Source organism: Rhinichthys klamathensis, unplaced genomic scaffold (genome assembly GCF_029890125.1).
Source record: "Rhinichthys klamathensis goyatoka isolate OS25496 unplaced genomic scaffold, OSU_Roscu_1.1 h1tg000123l_1, whole genome shotgun sequence".
Taxonomy (NCBI): Eukaryota; Metazoa; Chordata; class Actinopteri; order Cypriniformes; family Leuciscidae; genus Rhinichthys; species Rhinichthys klamathensis.
Window position 1 is genome coordinate 3,774,202 of NW_026606660.1, and position 19,973 is coordinate 3,794,174.

Sequence of the window (19,973 nt, forward strand, 5' to 3'; positions counted from 1 at the left end):
TGCGCCACCCTCCACCTATCTACCAATCACGAAGTCAGTAGTGTTGCGGCATCCGGGTTGCCAGCTCTGCTGTAGTTACCACAGCTGCAGCTACAAACGTGTCGGATAAAAAAAATGTCTAACGTTACGAATCCAAAAAAACCTTGTTATGATTCCGAAATACTTCGTGACAAAGTCCGAAATAAAACAAGGATTTGTATAGGAGATGCCTTTGAAAGATGGAGACGGCTGAAAACGGAGAAGAATTTGCTGGATCCTGCAGCAACCTCAAATCAGGTGGGAGGGGATACACCGCTCTACAGTAATTTGAAAGTGATTACAGTACCAGTTTTGGCCACAATCTTACATACGGTTTCTTTAAAGACTGTCCGTGGAGGTTGAGTCGTCCTGCAGCCCCCGCCGGCTGCTCATTGGCTGCCGCATCTTTTTTGTTTCTTTTTTTAAGTTCTACAAAGATACCGTAAGCGCGAATTTAGATATGCATTGATAAGCAAATTTTCATTCAAAATATGAATGGCTATAGCCTGAAAGGTCTGATTTACGCACTATTACAACAGTCATTGTTTTGTTTTTTTTCACAATGACATGTGAGTTCATGATTTTAATGTTGTTTTTTTGTGGCAGACTAAAGACTAATGACAGACTGTTGATCTTTGAATAAAAATATGTTTGGTTCAGGTTTGAAATTCATTATCTTTTATTATAGGCTGTGTAGTCTAATATCATAGTAGGCCTACCCCCCTCTAAATTAAATCTGTTCATCATATAAAGCGATCGTGTCTCTTCAGAAAATGTTGTACTAAACCAGTCAATTCAAATGAATTAGTTTTACAATCTCTTTATGAACTTTTTGAAGCAGCAAAGTGGTAGTTGCGTAGACTGTCAATGGAGGGACAGAAAGATCTCAAAAGATCTTCATTTGTGTTCCGAAAATGAGCGAAAGTCTTACGGGTTTGGAACGACAAGAGGGTGAATTATTTGATGACAGAATTTTTGGGTTGAACTCTCTTTTCTCTCCTTTAAGAAAAAAGAGAGGGGCAATTGGGACAGTGTGCATACCATTAAACTAGTCCGCTAGACTAGTCGGATAAGTTGTCTGTGTTTAGGATAAAGAGGTATGTCAACACACTTGTCAAGAACAATGGTGCAGTTTATTGTATTTTAGTTTAGTGTAGATATTTAACATGTGAAATTCATCCCAGTGGCTTAAACTAAAACTCAGTTCACCTTATGCACTTTAGCTCATGCCACACAGACACACTGCCTATGCTTGAGTGAATCTTCGTTGTAGTATGGGTAATAACTGACACTTTCTTATTATCAGGGCCTTCATTAGATTCATTAGATATACTGTAGCAGCATACATGACCTCTATATTTTCTATAATGATAAGGAAGAATGAGTACACACTGTGGTTTTCCTGTGTAGTGGTGCAGTGTCATTGAAACCACCCTTCAAACCTCATTTAGCAACATAGCGGTGCAACCGTGGTAAAACAACAACTTGCATTACCATTAAGAATTTGAAGCATCAGGAAGCTGAAAGGAATGACATAAATGACACTGTTAAAAGCAGAGACTAAAGTTTGTTAAAGATTAGTCTCCACATTTAGGACTAAAATAATCAAGTGTTGGAATACAAATATTTTGATCTATTAATTTCATCTTAGAAAAGGCTTCCGCAATCTTTTTCACATTTTTAATTTTTTAATTGAGATAATCACGTTTTTTTTTTTTTTTTTTTTGATAAAATGTTTAATAATTTAAAATATGAAGTATACACTGCAGTTCATCCACTTACAGCAATGACAGCTGTGAAGACCTTATACATTCTAGCCAGTTTACAGCATTTCCCATTTGCAGTTATTGGCTTGTAGGAAATTTATCACAGAACTGTTTCCTCAACTTGTCTGCCAGTGTCAGATTGTGACTCTCTCTTCACTGTTGCAGATGAAACTGGTATTTAGCATGTACGATGAGGTCAAGTCAAGTCAAGTCACATTTATTTATATAGCGCTTTTCACAATACAGATTGCATCAAAGCAGCTTCACAGTGATAACATTAAAGTAGTACAACACAGTTCAATAATATTGTTGAATATTAAATATCCCCAACTAAGCAAGCCAAAAGCAAGGCGACAGTGGCAAGGAACCAAAACTCCATCAGATTGGATGGAGAAAAAAACCTTGGGAGAACCCAGGCTAGTCAGGGGCCAGTTCTCCTCTGGCTAACAATCATAGGGTTTTAAAGAAGCTTTACAGTAAGTCCATATCAGAGAGTACCTGGAAAAAATACATTTAGTTAATCATGTAATATTTAGGGGATAACATATCGCCGGCGTTGAGTCGCCTCTTCGCAGGCGTTGAGTCGTCTCTTCACAGGCGTTGGTCTTCTCATCACAGGCGTTGAGGCATCCGAAATCCCCGTGAGAGGCAGGATACCAAACTGGAGCCTACGAACGCCATTTTTCTCGGGACAAGCGTCCCGAGATAACAGCAGAAAGGCAGATGGGAAATAATTAGCATAGCTGATGTTCATAATGATTTCCATTACACGGGAGTAGGTGTTAGAAAACCATAATCTCACAACTCTCCGTAACCCAAACTCTCCGCAACCCAACCGCAACCATACGGACCGACCCGTTTGTCTATAAGGCTGTCGAGCCCCACTGGTGCGTTAAGCAGTTTCAGTGGCAAACGGTTCCGTATGGCATAGCAGAGGACTAAAAGGTAAGCATTATGTGAATGCTTGACTAAAGAGACACGTCTTTAGTCTAGTTTTAAACTGTGTCAGCGAGTCAGAGCATCGGACCGTATCGGGAAGGCTATTCCAGAGTTTTGGAGCTAAATGCGAGAATGCCCTGCCTCCTTTCGTGGACTTCGATATCCTAGGAATGACCAGAAGCCTTGAATTTAGTGATCTTAGAGAACGCGGTGGATTGTAGGGCGAAAGAAGGTCCGTTAAGTACATAGGAGCTAAACCATTAAGGGCTTTATAGGTCAGTAGTAGTACTTTGTAATTGATACGGAACTTAATAGGTAACCAGTGCAGAGATGATAAAATCGGTGTTATATGATCATATTTTCTTGATCTAGTAAGAACTCTAGCGGCTGCATTTTGCACTAACTGTAGCTTGTTTATTGAGGATGCAGGACAACCAGCTAATAAAGCATTACAGTAATCTAGTCTCGAGGTCATGAATGCATGAACTAACTTTTCTGCATCAGAAACAGATAGCATGTTACGTAATTTAGCAATGTTTCTAAGGTGGAAAAAGGCTGTTCTTGTAACAGATGAAATATGATTTTCGAAAGACAAGTTGCGGTCTAGTATAACACCCAGGTCTTTTACTGTAGTGGAAAAAGTAACAGGGCATCCTTCTATATTAAAGTCGTATTGTAAGAGGTTTTGTGTGTAGTTTTTTGGACCAATAAGTAATACCTCCGTTTTATCTGAATTTAATAGCAGGAAATTACGCGTCATCCAGCATTTTATATCTTTGAGACATTCTGTCAATTTAGATGAGGTAATGTTTTCATCTGGTCGTGATGAAATATATAATTGAGTGTCGTCAGCATAACAGTGGAAATTAATTCCATGTTTTCTTATAATATTACCAAGTGGCAGCATATATATTGAGAATAGCAGAGGGCCTAGCACCGATCCTTGCGGTACTCCGTAGTCTACTGACGTTAACTTTGATTTTCCCCCGTGTAAAGAGACAAAATGATAACGGTCAGATAAGTACGATCTAAACCAGCTTAATGCCTGTCCCTGAACACCAGTGTAGTTTTGTAGTCGATCCAAGAGTATTTTATGATCTATAGTGTCGAACGCGGCGCTAAGATCAAGTAGGACTAGTATTGAGATACAGCCTTGGTCAGAAGCTAAGAGTAGATCATTTGTAATTTTAACTAGCGCAGTTTCTGTACTATGATGCGGTCTGAATCCTGACTGGAATTTTTCATAGATATCATTTTCTTGCAAAAAAGAGCACAGTTGAGCGGATACAACTTTTTCTAGTATTTTGGACATAAATGGAAGATTTGAAATGGGTCTGTAATTTGCTAGGTTATTTGGATCTAGTTGCGGTTTCTTAATGAGAGGTTTTATTACTGCCAACTTGAATATTCTTGGAACATGACCTAAGAATAAAGACGAGTTAATAATATTAAGAAGAGGCTCTTCCACTACAGCTAACACTTCTTTCAGTAGTTTAGTGGGTATTGGATCTAATGAGCATGTTGTTGGTTTAGATGCAATAATAAGTTTATTTAGCTCTTCCTGTCCTATCGTTGCAAAGCGGTGTAGTTGTTCTTGAGGGACGATAATTGAATCGTCCCTGAGGTGAACGCTATTGTGGGGTCTGTTTTTCAAACTAGAGACTGTGATGTACTTGTTCTCGTGTTGTGCATCTGGACTCTCCACTTCTCGCTCTGTCCTGGTTAGAACCAGTTTGTTTGAAGACTGTTCCCAGAGTTTTGGTGCTAAATAGGAAATGGATCTACCGCCAGCTGTCGATTTAGATATTCTAGGTATTATCAACTGGCCAGAGTTTTGAGATCACAATAGACGTGAAGGACTATAATGCGTTAAGAGCTCGCTCAAGTACTGGGGAGCTAAACCATTTAGTGCTTTGTAAGTAATCAGCAATAATTTAAAAATGGATATGTTTAATAGGGAGCCAATGCAGTGTTAAACCAACCAAATGTACCAAATGTAACTTGCAAGAATTTCAAGTGTGCTTAATACTTCCGGTAAGCTGTGACTTGCATGTCTTTAAGCAGCACAACCATTTCAGCTGTGTTAAAGAAAAGAAACATCTCTGGTTGTTTGTGCCTTTTAGATTTTTTTTTTAATGATTATGTAACAGTGCTTTTTTATAGTAAATGAGTTGGCTAATAGCTGCTGAAAGTGAAGCTTTGCCATCACACATAAAATATATATTTGTAAATGTATACAAATAGAAAAGAAACATTACTTTTTTTACACATAATAAAATGTGGCTTTTACTGCTATTTTTTATTTTTAACTTTACTATATTAATTAACAGAAACATCAATCACTTTTATAATCTAACTTTATAACTTTAGTGTAATGCAGAGGATTTATAATATATTATTTTGGCAGTGGTGTTCTGTAATGAGGAGGCAAGTGGGGTTTTTTTTTAGTCAGATGTAAATTCATGTCTCAGTTACACTTGATGTTGTCACATTTTCCTGGTTAAATAAACATTACTTGCACTATAAAAAAAAAGAAGAAACCAAATGCAAATCTATTTTTTTAAACTATTTTTATATTAACAATATATTTTATTTAACAAAACCAAGTATGAATATCCTTAAAGGATTAGTTCACTTTTAAAAAAACTTTTGCTGATAATTTACTCACCCCCATGTCATCCAAGATGTCCATGTCTTTCTTTCTTCAGTCGAAAAGAAATTAAGGTTTTTGATGAAAACATTCCAGGATTTTTCTCCATATAATGCACTTTGCTGGGCACCAAACGGTTCAAGGTCCAAATGACAGTTTCAGTGCAAACTGCAAACTGTTCAAATGGCTTTAAACGACACCAGACGATGAATAAGGGTCTTATCAAGCGAAACGATCGCTCATTTAAAAAAAAAAAAACAACGTTTAAGTTTTATAAGCTCACATGCTCGCCTCGCTCTGTTCTGTGTGACTCTCCTGTTCGAACTCGTTCATCAAAATGAACAAATCTTTTTCCGAGTCAATTCGTTCATTTCGGTCGTTAAATGAATCAAATGACTCGAAAAAAGATTTGTTCATTTTGATGAACGAGTTCGAACAGGAGAGTCACGAACGTGCATCACAGAACAGAGAAAGGCGGGCATTTGAGCTTATAAAACTTAAACTTTGTTATTTATTTTTTAAATGACCGATCGTAAAGTGTAAAAGAGTAAAGTGCATTATATGGAGAAAAATCCTGGAATGTTTTCATTAAAAACCTTAATTTCTTTTCGACTGAAGAAAGAAAGACATGGACATCTTGGATGGCATGGGGGTGAGTAAATTATCAGCAAAAGTTTTTTTTAAAGTGAACTACTCCTTTAAGTTAGGGTTTTTAAGCATTTTTACATTTTATTCCAAAATAATAACTCAGTAACAATTTAAACAATATATTTTATTTGTGAACTGATTTTCAGCTGTTTTTTAAATAGTCAACCTATTTTTGGATCATCTGTCGTCAAGCTCGGTAAACACTGGTCACAGACACCGAAATGTACTTTTAATTTCACCAAGCTGACTGTTCACTTAAAAACCCACCATAGATCATGTTTTCTGGCCATTTCAAGTTTTATTTTGACGTGACAAAGTGGTGATATCTAAGTGAGTCAAGTCACATTTATTTATATAGCGCTTTTTACAATACAGATTGTTTCAAAGCAGCTTTACAGAGATAACAGGAAAATAATGCAACAAAGTTTGTTTCCAGAAGAAAATAGGGTCACAGTAAGTAATTTCAATGATGTTTAATTTTTGTTGTAAAAAAGTTATTAATTTAGTTAATTTATATATATAGCCGCTCCGGAGAAAACCATGATGTCATCGTCCAGCTCAGTTCAGTTCTCATATAATGGTGTCAATGCAGGCAGACCAATATTATTGTTGAATATTAAATGAAATGTTAAATTTAATGTCCCCAACTAAACAAGCCAAAAGCCAATGGCAACAAAGGCGAAAAAGGCGACAGTGGCAAAGGAACCAAAACTAGGCTATATCAGTGACAGAATGGAGAAAAAACCTTGGGAGAACCCAGGCTCAGTCGGGGGCCAGTTCTCCTCTGGCCAATGAACGAACAGTGTATGATTATGATTCAGGCAGCATTACAGGTCAGAAGTCAGATTGGATTTGAACAATCAGAATATTATTTAAGATCAGAGTCACACCGGTATGGAGACGGGTTTGTTGAGGATCAGTGCCGATGCTGTCGTGTCGATGAGGCCTTCACAGGGGAGAGTCTAGTTGACACAATCTCTGCTGACTCTTCAGGGATGCGTTGTGGTCGTGTCTAAGCGCAGGTCCTCCATCTGATCTGGATACGGGCCGGATCCGGCTGACTTCACTAAACCTCAGAATAAGCAGAAAGACTAACATTAGCGTAGATGCCATTCTTCTTATGATTTAACGAGAACATCGGGTGTTATAGGAAGTGTTCCCGGTTCCGGCTGACCTAATTTATGCAGCCTAATAATCAGTGAGTTGTGATTATTTAAAAGTGAGTTGTTTATTTACTTTTTAATTAGTCTTTCCAAGAGAGACGAGGACTTTGCTGTTGGACAGTTACTTAATTTATCATGTCATAATTTGTCATATTTGCATTGTTTTATTTTTGTATTATGGATTATTTCATCCAATTTTGTGCCCTTGCCTCCTCGCAGGAATCGCCCCTGTATTTTGAAGTGTATCACTGCTGCCAGCACTGTTGCAGGAGCCTCTGTTTGCCTGTGGAGGCGCTGTCGTAGCAGATATGTTGAAGCCATTAGTGAAATATATCAGTTAACTGTGCACAGTGTGCAGTTACTACTGAAAGAATCTGCTCTGCTTGATTTCACCTAAATTTGTGACACTTGACACTAGCAAAGGGGATTTTATAGAGATCCCATATAATTGGTTTGAGAGAGAGAGAGTTTCAAGTTTGGGCCCAGGTTCTGCTTTTTGTTTAAGCATCAAGCATTTTTTTCCCATTGTATTTTACATCTCAAAGTTACTCTCTGCCAATTCAAACTTTTGAAACTGGTGAATTGAATGTGGCAAATGACTTACTAAAAAATAATCTCTACAATCATGATGCAGTGGCATGGCATCTTCACTTGTGTATGTGATTTCACAAAAAGCTCTGGATTTGAAGGGCTACACAGAGACCAAAAAGGGTGAAAAGAAGTGTTTTTAATGGAAAAGAAGTGTTTTTAAAAGAAGTGTTTTAAAAGAAGTGTGACTAATGGTTTCTTTCTCCTCAGATGTGTCCTGTGTGGCAGACGTCTTAGGCTTGGTTGTAGATGATGGTCTTCAGGATTCATACAACAACCATCGAACAGTTCAGCACAGCAAGGTAAACATTATACAAGGTTTTTTTTTCATCTAATTCGTCAATTTCACAAACACTGATATATTGATATTATATACGGCTATACTGTACATTGCAGTGAGGTTTTGCATTTAATGTTGGTGTACAGGTGAAATTTAAGGTCCCCCTGTGGTGAAAATCAAGCTTTTAATGTTGTTTATATGTCTATGTGGTGTTTTTGTCTTATGCTTTAAGACAAACCATGGGCAAATTCATAAGTCAACACCATTGCTGAGGATTTTTTTCCTTAAAACTGCAGTGCAAAGAAATTGCTGGTGTTTCTGACGTCACAAACTTTAATATCTGTTTTATTTGATTGATTTGCAGTGTACATGTGCATGCCCTTTTGTGTGTTCGTAGAGGTTTTATTTGCACTGCGAGGTGCTTACTAGGTGTCGCACAATTAGAACAGATTAATAAACATACTAAATGTTTTCATTAATATCTAAAAGTGCAAAATGTTTTTTTTTGTGAGGGTTAGGGGATAGGAAATATCATTACCTCTGTATAAAACAATAGAAGTCAATGAAAAAAGTGTGTGTGTCTGTCTGTGTCTGTGTCTGTGTCTGTGTGTGTGTGTGTGTGTGTGTGTGTCTGTGTGATGTGTGTATTTTGAGCAGCAGTGTCAAAGCTTATCTGTCAGTGTTTGTTATCACTCAGTAATTAGCCTCTTCAAGGAGCTTTGGCCTTCACACTGCTCCCTTATTACTGTCACCAACACAAGAGCTTGTAATGCTAAAGGCTAAACGCTCAAAGACAAACACTTTTATTGATCTTGATAAGTCCTTGAATTGCTGAGCTGAGGGATGTCATAAACATCTCAGAGATGCACGTTTTTGTGTATGGACATTGCTTTAAGACTGCATAGGAAGTATGAGTTCCTCTTTAACTCCTTTTTAAATCCATTCTGCTCATCCATCCATTTATCCCAGGAGGCTTTTTTTGGCAGACCAGAGCCCCCTTTTTGTATGTTCTATGTTCTGATTTAATCACAAGCATTGTATAATGCTTGTGATTAAATCAGAACAGATTATTGTGATTTATATAAGGTGTGGCATTCCTCTTTAATTATTTCCAACTAATTTGCTTTTGATTCTAATTTAAGGCACTCAGTGTAGTGATAAATATAAGGATGTAATAACGTTTTCCCACACAAGAAATGGGAATTACTGTTAGGTAAAGCTTTACAAAATTACACAATGTACTGTCAATTCCGTGTCATTTAATAAATGATATTGTCTTTTATCTAAATCATCATTCTTCAAACCCTCTTTGAGAGAGTTGTCATAAGAATTAATGCTATTCTTCATATATGTAACAAGAAATAATTTTAAAAATCTACCAACAATTTCTGGACCTTGTAAGATCAAAACAAGAAGAAACAAGTGTTCTTCTGTTGTCATTGTGTCAGAGTTGCTAATGTAACTCCTCAGGCAATGGACTACTTGCACAACTAACGTTCTACTTATTAAAACTCGTGAGTTTCCTGTAACAGCGTTCAGCACACATACATACATGAGGATGCAGATTATTACTGCGTTTTATGACTGTCAATTGATTAAAACAATGAATCATGTTCGCCGAGTTAACATGAATTATCTTGAACCTGCTGAAATGTTTCTGAAAATATATTTTCTTTCCAACTGTGCATTCTGAATAATAAATAAATATATTTGGCCACTAACCTGCAGCAGTCCAGTGCTCATCTTCTCAGTAACAGTGTTTGTCTCTAACTGATCATATTTCACACTTGTTGAGTTTACATTTTGAGATGAATTCGACTGATAAAAAGGATTGCTTGTGTGCGCTGATGCTCTTATTCCAGTCTTTTTAAATATTTGATTGAATGAATGAATGCGCGGTCCTTGCCTTAAATTTAACAATGTTATATATTTAATTTAACACTAAACAGTAGAGCGTAGAGGAGAATGATATAGTCAACTACTTTGAATATTAATTAAGCATTTTGGACATAAACATATCAATCACATACAGTGACAATTAAAAATGACATTGAATATGAATATGTTCCCATGTGATGTTTAGAAAATTCTTTACACAGAAACCATCAGAATATATCTTCTCATGTCTCTGAAAATGTCCAGATTGTTCAGTGTGTTTGAACTGTACAGTGTATCTGTGCATGTTTGCTGTTTTTGTGTTTCCTTTATAGACATGCAATGTAGACTCATATGTGGAGTTTCATGTGGAAGTCCCCTGTGTTTGTTTATATTTTCATAGGAAAAGATTGGTTGCTTTTATAGATTTGAAAGTGAAGTGTCCCTTGAAGATTTATATTTAAAGTCTGCTAGTTTCTCAAGCCGTAAGCTGTGCACAGTAAACAAGGGGTCTCCCCATCTATAGAGATTTAGTTCTCTTTGAGTTGCAAGCCTGCTCCACTCTTGATGTGCAAATGTATTAATTAAAGGCTCATGTTGATGAGTTGCACTGCTTATTGCTGTCCCACACAAGGACAGAATAAATAACACCGGAAAACATTGCAAAACCTTGAAAATTCTGTCAGTAATTACTCGCCCTGTCGTTTCAGACCCGTAAGACTTTTGTTCATCTTTGGAACACAAATGAAGATTTTTTTAATGAAATCTTGACAGCTTTCTGTCCCTCCACTGACAGCCTAAGCAACTAACAATATTAAGCCCCAGAAATGTAGTAAAGATATGATTAAAGTAATTTATGTTACTCCAGTGGTTTAACCTCAATTTTCTGAAATGACACGACCGCTTTGTTTGCACATAATTTACCTCTTTATTTACAAAATATCAATCTCCAACGAGCGTTCACAAGAGCAAAAAATTTGAATTTATATTAATTTTCCACTAAATTATGCGATCTGAGGTTTGAACGGACTCTCCCGTCTCACTATACTCTTATTCTTTTAGCCAGAGCAACAGAGGGCGCTCATGGGCAGAAAACAAGAGTTATATGAGTTCAATTAGTTAATTGGAGTCTGATATCAACACAAAAATGCACATGGAAGAGAAATGAACCCAAATAAATACACAATTATAATCACATTTAATTTGTTCTTCAAGTGGTCTCTGTTTTTTTCCATAATCATATGTATTTATTATGGCAATAGTTAGTATTAAAGTATATACGCATATAAGTATATTTCTGCCTCATACAGGGATCAGAGAATCCCCATCGGATCATTATTTCAAACACTCGCTGGTGTCTCGCTGGTGAAAGTGAGTTTTGAGCTGAAAACTGTTTCAAATGTCTCAATTGTTGAAGTTAGCTGGTATCCTGATATAATAACATGGGACATTATTTAAGTCGTATGAATACTTGAATTGTTTGGTACCACTTTCCAAATTTTCACAAATGCTAAAAAAAAAAGTTATGAACAGTCTTAAAGAAAGAAAAATGTGATGACTAACTTGTAAGACTAGTCTTAGCAGTTTCTGCAACGGGCCACTGAAGTCTCTTTGAGTGAACCGTGATCAACACCGGTTCACATACCTACTGTCTATAATGTCAAAGTGGTTGCTGTATAGTGTATTTTTGGAGTATGTATGGAGGGTAACACTTTATTTTACAGTGTCCTTGTTACATATGTTACATGTACCTACCATAGTAATAACAGTAAATTATGCATAATTACATGCAACTAACCCTCACCATTTGAATCCTTCCCTAACCCTATAGTAAGTACATGTTGTTAATTAATATTACTCGGTACTTCAATATATAATAATTACACTGTAACAATGACACCTTAAAATAAAGTGTAACCGTATGGAGTCTTCAGGACCATTTTTATACATATTCTCTCAATCGCTCCTGTTCTCTAGATTCTGGCACTGTCAACCATCTGCCACAAAGAGATGGATTAGGAAATTAACCCTATTTCTAAATGGGAAAAGGGGACTGTATTATTTGGCAAAAAAGGCACTTTAATATCAGGCAATGAACTTAGCTCAGCTTTTAAGTTGATCTCAAACATGGCTTGTCAAAACACTTTTACTAAAATAAGCTGGGAAGTCTTAGCCCAGAGATGCTCACGAGTCTCTGAACTAGAGTCCAAGTCAAGTCTCAAGTCTCTAAACTAGAGTCCAAGTCAAGTCTCAAGTCTCTGAACTAGAGTCCAAGTCAAGTCTCAAGTCTCTTGTGGTTATAATTAAGTGTTGCATCACGTACAGCGACCCATCCAGGCGGCTTAGAACACTTCATAGCTATATATAAGGAATTCAAAGCATGTAATGTTATTATGACTCCTTTATCTATTAGCATACAGTATCAGCTTTGATTTAGGTATATAATCAGTGTAAACAGGCTATTTCAACATGACAAAAACACCAAGAATGCTTTACTTTTAAGTTCATATCTGCATCTGTAAAAATTGAGGTTCTGAAGAAAAAGGACTCTCATGTCTGTTGCTGAATTATAGAATTATAGCTGTTGCTGAATATGTTGCTGTGGAGCTGGAGCTATAAGACCATATATAGAAAATGTTATAGCCTACCTCACAGCACTAAAATTGACATAGTGCAAAACATCACAGTGTAGCTAAGTGCAAAACACTATTGGAACCAAATGATGTGAAATACATGGTTCCTCATACGTTCATATATTTGTGGCGGCCCGCCACAATATCAACACTGGCTGACCGCCACACATTGATTTTCAATTTTTTATTTTATTTTTACTAAGCCTATTTAAAATCGTATTTGATTGCAGAGCGCCGTAGCGCATTCGCGCCGCACTACCTCTCGCACGTCTCTCTCTCTCTCTCTCTCTCTCTCTCTCTCTCTCTCTCTCTCTCTCTCTCTCTCTCTCTCTCTCTCTCTCTCTCTCTCTCTCTCTCTCTCTCGTTCACCCATACCTCTCGCGCTCTCTCTCCCTCATGGAACACCATGAGGTGCACGCGCGCAGATACCGCATATTTTGCATTGAGCGCTTCTTTTATTTGGCCCGTCTTGTTTGAAGTTTTTTAAACCCAAAGCTTACGATGAATGGCACAGCAGCGGCCGGTGCAGTCGACATGTTTGTTTGTTGTCCTCTCATGTGTGGCCACGCGCACGTAGTACGTGTTATGTAGGCAGGTTTTAGGTAACGGGTCGGAGGGAGGGGAATAACAGAGAGCTCATCAGACGTTTCCTAAAAATAAACATTGTTCACGAGTCCCGCAGCTCGAGTCCGAGTCGAGTCTGAAGTCTTTCGAGTCCGAGTCTCAAACTCGAGTCCCCATCTCTGTCTTAGCCTGGGAAAACCTAGACAACTTTAGATTTGCTCTGAAAGTTAGTCTGGCAAAGAGCTCATTCAAGCCCATTTCCAATCCGTCGAAATCGAGGCACCAATCAGAAACGTTGGGGCGGGCTTTACACGATGACGACAGCGCTGGGATTTTGAAGCAGATTTTGTAGCCTACATTACAAAGATGGATGCCGCCGTCGAACATCACTCGTTCGAATCAGCTATCGCGTCTGTTTTAAGCGATTTGAACGTTTCCTTTTTGTTAAAAACCGAACAAAGAACCACACTCGGAGATGTTTCTCCGCCGCTCTGCATACGTCATCTCCTTCATCGCTCTGATTGGGTTTAGGTCTATCCGCGACGTCCGTTGGCGACGCCCCTCTGGAAATAATTTGTCTATGACGCTTTGCCAGACCATAACTCAGTTACAACTGAGAATGGTCTGGTTTTAACCAGGCTAGGGAAGTCTTAATCATTCGAAAAATTTAGCTTTGGCTGCAAAAACTTTAGCCAAACAAAGTGTTCTCAAAAGCCATTTTGGGAGCCATTTCCAGCTTCCAGACCCCCAGTGTTTAGCATTGAACTAGGGGGATGGGAATGACTAAGCCAGTCAGTCAGCATATGGCTGTGAGCTGACTAATAATCTGGGCTTATTTAACAGTACTGTACACAGCCAGAGGTCGGGAAGAGATCCGAAGGAGAGGAACAACAAACTCTACGAGCGCTGCCCATGGGACGGGGTCGGCTCCAATGGCAGAGCAGAGCAAACGGGATGCCAGGCCATGCATCTACCTCACCGCTCTCATCGAGCTCTGCCTCTGCGAGCACTCGCCCGTCGAGTTTCTCTGCTCGTTCCTGACCATGTGCTGGCTCTGGCCAGATTGTGTCAAGGAAGGCAAGGACATCTTCCTTAACTCAACCCTTCTCACTGTACATCGGCTGCTTCAGAACAAGCTGGCCCGACTGCTAGAGGAGATCTCTGCCTGCGTGGCCTGCCAGAACGCTCCCGAAGGACCCGTTTTCATGGTATCAAATGCTATTGTATGGTGGGGGGATTGACTCCTGGTCAGTTTTAACTGCGGATATATTTTTAACAGCGTCGATTGCATTGGTGTTCCTGTCTGAGGATTTATAGCTGTCATAGAAACATTTTAGCTGTAATTAAGCACATTATTCAACTGTGATAATTCAATATTATTATCACAATGGTATATTTGTTTTTATAAACAACTTGGCCTCCTCCATCTTGGGCAAATCTTAGATTTGCTTTTGACACAGTGGGCTTCATTATTAAAAAACTGGATGCTGAAGAATAATAAGTCTAAAATGTGCACTAGAGCATATAACTGCAAGTGCCATTTGGGTTGCATGGCTATCCACGTTGATTTATGTGTGTGTGTCTTTATTTATCGGGCTTTAAAAAGAAAATGGCTACATGGCACAATTGCTGTAACCTCAGGGATGAATCACAGCCTGTCAGAGCTCGACTGCGCTGTGACAGGACATTTTACTCTGAGCAATGGCCATTGCTTTCTCCAGGGACACTACATCCTCTTGGCTTCTCATACATTTTTATTTCATTTTGTTGTATGAGCAGCACTCTTGTGCAAGCTCTTGTTGTTAGTTGTAAACGCCTCGGTTTTCAGATATCAACACAATAAGATGAGAATGTCAGACTTTAAGTGGTGCAAGAGTTACTATCTGGTTGTTGGTGTTGACTTGTTGAGGAGGGGAGTTAGCATTAGTTTAACACCTTGCACACAGAATATGCCAAATGAGGTTAATCCTTCTCTTTGGCAAACACACAAGACCCGTAATCCTTCTGCCTCCCACAGTCTCTCTCCTGCGACCTTAGAGAAGCCACCACTGTTTGTTATTTCATTCAGCTAATAAAGTGAGAAGTTTGAAGTGCTCAGTGATTGTATTTGTAGAATTTCCTTTTGTTTTATGGAACAAGTTTTGTTACAAATTCAAGTCTGTTTGTGTAGTGTCGGTTTAACGGGGCAATAGTATGTCGCGCAGCTCTAAAAATGGCCTTGTGGAGAACTTAACTTTATGAATTTTTTAAGAAGGGTACATTAAAAAGTATTAATCATATGCCCCAAAAATATATCCCACTTTGCACTTTTAGAGAACTGGGGGAAAAGATCATGGCAGAGGCAGCTCTCTTGTTATTTTTTGATATTCGGAAGCAATTGCACTGGTAATAAAAGGTCAGAAGAGCACATTTTATCTTCCGCACCAGCAAGACATTGATATTTGTTGTGCTGCCAGGGAAAGCGGAACTGAATTTCCACCGTGTGTGTGTTGTGCTGTACAAACAAGCTCAACTTACCGCGTCTAGCTTTGCCTTGCCTAACAAGCACAACATGTGTTATAAAATTGATATTGATAAACACTGATACCCACAAAATAATAAAAGCTTGTACAAATGCACACTATTAATGTCTAATTCCCAAGAATTTGTCATTTACCAAATTCTAATAACTTTCTGTCATGACTGATATAAAAGTATCTGGTTTACAGTGCTTGTTTAAACTTTACCTCAGTAAAGGATGAGCATATAAGGTTAGAGATTCCAAGTGTGGTCCATTCAAATACTTTATGATATATTGTTTCATTCCAATTCATTGGAAATTGGGTGTCAGATTGCAAGATAGAAAACAAACACGACATGGCTCAATCCAAATGTATGGGCTCACCTTATTTGTTATGAATCCAACATGCTTGCATATTGGCGATGTAATGTGTGGTTGCTAACTGTATTATACTTGTGTAAACCAAGCTTTGTACTCTCAATGTCCAAACCCGTGATTGTTTCTGATTTATTGTCAGTGTCACTCTAGCACTTGCTCGGGGCTTGCATCTGAGCTGTTTGCCAAATATTTTAGGAACAGCAAGGGCAACAAAATATATTTATTAAAAAAATACTGTTTCATGGCTAGGCTGGTAAAAAAAAAATTTGATTTATATTTATTACATTTTCTCAATTCACACCATTGACAGATGTGGGTAAAGGTTAGTTTTGATGTAAGGATCTGACTGGCAGGTGTTTGTGTTGTTGAGATCCTGCCAGGGTTTAGTGTTACACGACCTGTATGTGAATAAACCACTCTCTGAGACGCCACGGGCATCATATTGGTAGATTTTTGTCTAGTGCGCAGAACCAGGCAACACATGTAATTTTGTATATTTTCACATTAATCCTTCTAAGAATATTGATATTTGCCCGGGAGCTGTGTGATAGCCCAGGGCCAAAATGAGGAGAGTTCATCAATGTTTATGGAAAACTTCAGACTATTTTGATACCGTTAGAAAAGCAGATTACATTTTAAAAGAATAAAATAAAATGGACGTCTTTTTCTTTCTCCTCTCAACTGTGTTGTTCTGGTTAATATTTTCAGACAATTGTCCTTTCAGCATGCATGGTAATGTTAGCCTTAGTGTTCACAGGCCATCCAGAAACGTTTCCATTGTGTTGATGTTATTGAAAGGCTGTAGGCCACTGGTGGTGTTTGCAAACTGTCTGAGCGCTTCATTATGCTCTCTGGAAACTGCAGCGGGGTCATGCGAGCCAGCAATTGATATGCAGATTTCAGTGGACAGCAGCAGTTTTAGTCTTGCTCGTACATGCGCAAAACCTGCTAGTGATCGATTTTTAGAAAGCACCCTAAGCTGAAAAAAGAAAACTAGCCTAACACTTCGAATTTTGGAAATGCTTGATGGTTGACTTGCAGTTTGAGGAAGGAGACATGTCTTGAGTGAGTGTGAGTGTGTGACACGACCAGAGCTGAAGAGTAACTCAACAAACATGCCAACTTTCAGGGTGGGCAAGATTAGAAGGAAGAGCAGTTCTCTGGCCAAAAGGACAAAATACCAGGCCATAGCAGCCTGGAGGATACTTTACCGGCTGCTTTTCATGGTGAGTGTATTTATGGCTCAGAACACGAGGGTTCGGAGACCAAGCATCTCAAAGGTGTCTCTATTGACCGCTTGATTGCATTTCTTTTAGGGCGGATCAATTTTGAAATACTGACTGGTGTTTGAGAGAATTGATCCTTTATAAAATATTGATCCTGCAGTAAGATTATTTTTTATTATTATTATTAATTGGGTTATTTACTTTAATTATTTCATTGTTTATTTGGCAAGTAAATTGTGTATTATATTATATTGAGCCTATTTAATGTTTACAGTGGCTTATTAAAGTTTGTTACAAATACATTTCTGGGTTATAGGCAGATGGAACATTTACTTTACAGCATATAACCAAATAATGCTGGTATACTTTTGTATTTCTGTATCAATATGACATTTATTTATTTAAAAACTTTTGAATCATTTAGGCATTTTTAAACTGTTTCAAAAATAAAACCATAAACAGTAATAAGTACTGTAAAACACATTTCGCGTAGCTGTTATTGTTACCACCAACTATTTTCTGGCTACTATTATAAATATGATTAAAATTCACTCTCTTTTCAGTGTTAACACTGCAGGTGTAGTGATGCTCGCAGACAGGGAAGTGCACTGTAAAATTCAACACTGTAAAGAGTTGTCCCATTAGCGGTCGAGGCATTACTCGCGAATACCTTGCTAGATACCTCAGCTGTGAAGCAAAAGGCCAGCGCTGGGTCTGTTTTAAATACTTTGTCTCAGGAGTTGTCGCCATCTTTGGAAAGCTAGTCTGATGTTTTATTAAAGGCTCGGTCACGTTTCCTTTTTGCTTGTAAACTCTTCTCTGAACAGGCTTTCTTTCTTTTAACAATGAATGTTTCCTCATATGGTTGCCTCTTTGAATGCTCCATTGCGTTAATGATATTGCTTATTAGTTTAGCTATGGCTATGCTCTGGAATAGACAGTCTTCTCTTTGTTTACAGACGTGACACAACCACGCAATGATGTGAAACTGACATTTCCTGTGAAATACAACCTGACAGCTCAAATTATACATTATTATTGTAAAGGTTCTGAATTAGGGTGGGGGTTCCTGTACAGAGAATTGTTTTTTTCTTTTAAATGTACTATGTTTTTGTTCATTTTTTAACGAAAAATCTTCTGTAGTGCACCTTTAACACAGCTGAATGCTCATTGCTCACTAAAAACCAGTTGACTCACAGATCATTTGAGTTTATTTCATTTAGACATGTCTAAAATGGTAATATATAAGTGAATAAGTTGTTTACTTTGTAATAAGATTATCCATTTCCACCAGTTTGACCTATTCAGGACAATGAGCAAATCATAGTTTTTAGAGGCACTGCCTCCTCTCACATGACTTTCCGCCTGTACTTTGCAGTTATGCTCTTTACATTCATGGTGTTTTAGTAGCTCTATTAGAGCATAGTGAAACCAAGGCATGTCAATGAGACGCTGCATCCCTCTGAATCTTTATCCGCTGTTGGACTGTGACCCCGTTTACATGCACTTCAGAACACGGCTTATTCCAGGGTTTCTGCAGAAAGCAGCGCTCTGAAACTCATGTAGACACATTCCTTACGCTGTTGAATGGATTAAGAGAAGGTGCTTTAAAACGTCTGCTTCCACTGGAGCGTACATGTACTGTAAACAAGCGGCAGGTTTTTGTAGAGTGCGCATGTGTGTTGAGAAGACGGGATACTAGGCAGCGGTGGCATAACCGGTGCATTTAAATAGAGTGAATGCATTGACGTCACTTTCCCGCCGGGACACACACCCTCAGCTGAGTGGCAAAATAGCTGCTGGGTGACTGGATTTAATAGGGGAAACTGCGAAACCGCAAGTAAAAAAAAAAATCAAATTTTCAGTTTAAACTAAAGTTTGGGCTCGATATAGTGTTCCTTACAACTTACCAAAGATCCAGTGATCCATGGATGTTGACATGCAGCCAGAAATCGTGTTTCCTGACATTTATATGTGCCTGATTTCGACACAGGGGAATAAATAAAGCTAATTTGCCTGTGAACGCTTTATATATAAATACTATAGGTAGGTCTAAATCCGGGTGATCACTTATATCAATGTTATATACTGTATATTCATATCATCCAGCCCTTTTGTCAGTGTTTATTTAAAAACATCCAATTATGCAGAATAACAGAAAGAGTATATGAACAGAATATGCAGAAAACTGATGGTAAATATTGAATTGATGAGTTGTCAATACAATATATAACAATATAATATATAGTGTATGATTTTACCCCTAAATTCAGCATATTGACACAAAATGATAACTGCATATCCACCTTTCGCTGCCTCTCATCCAGTTGTTTCTATGAATTGCAGCGATTCACTGTTCCTTTCGGCAGTCTGTAAAAATATACCTCAGATTTATTGTTTAAGCTATTTGGACAGTCAATCGCAAAGCTCTTTCCCGTTTTAGATGTGTTTTGTGTGTTATTCCAACACATTCTCATCCTTTGGCGTCATATAGGTGACGCCATATGACATTTCGTCGAAATCTTACGCACATGGCATCCTTTAGCGTCAATATAACACGCACTGTTATGGGTAGGTTTTGGTCTGGGGTAGGGTTACGGTTTTGACGCCTTGGGATCTGCGTCTCATATTGACGCTAAAGGATGCCATGTGCGTCGGATTTAGACGAGCGTCACCTGTATGACGCCTTGGGTTCTGCGTCTCATATTGACGCTAAAGGATGCCATGTGCGTAAGATTTCAACAA

General features: G+C 38.2%; 1 protein-coding gene and 1 long non-coding RNA gene across 6 annotated transcripts in view; one reads left to right on the forward strand and one right to left on the reverse strand.

The window, feature by feature from the left end:
* tiam2a (TIAM Rac1 associated GEF 2a) overlaps positions 1 to 19,973 on the forward strand; it is a 122,286-nt gene that overhangs the window by 84,654 nt on the left and 17,659 nt on the right. For all 5 annotated transcript variants that reach the window (XM_056255906.1, XM_056255905.1, XM_056255908.1 and 2 more), the window contains one exon: positions 7,983 to 8,074. In XM_056255906.1, the coding sequence (XP_056111881.1) occupies positions 7,983 to 8,074 (92 nt within the window). The remainder of the gene's footprint in view (positions 1 to 7,982; positions 8,075 to 19,973) is intronic.
* On the reverse strand, positions 1,981 to 6,810 carry LOC130088918 (uncharacterized). Its single transcript, XR_008807516.1, has 2 exons — positions 6,767 to 6,810; positions 1,981 to 2,185 (listed from the first exon to the last, which is right to left on the reverse strand). It is a non-coding gene; the product is annotated as an uncharacterized LOC130088918 (long non-coding RNA).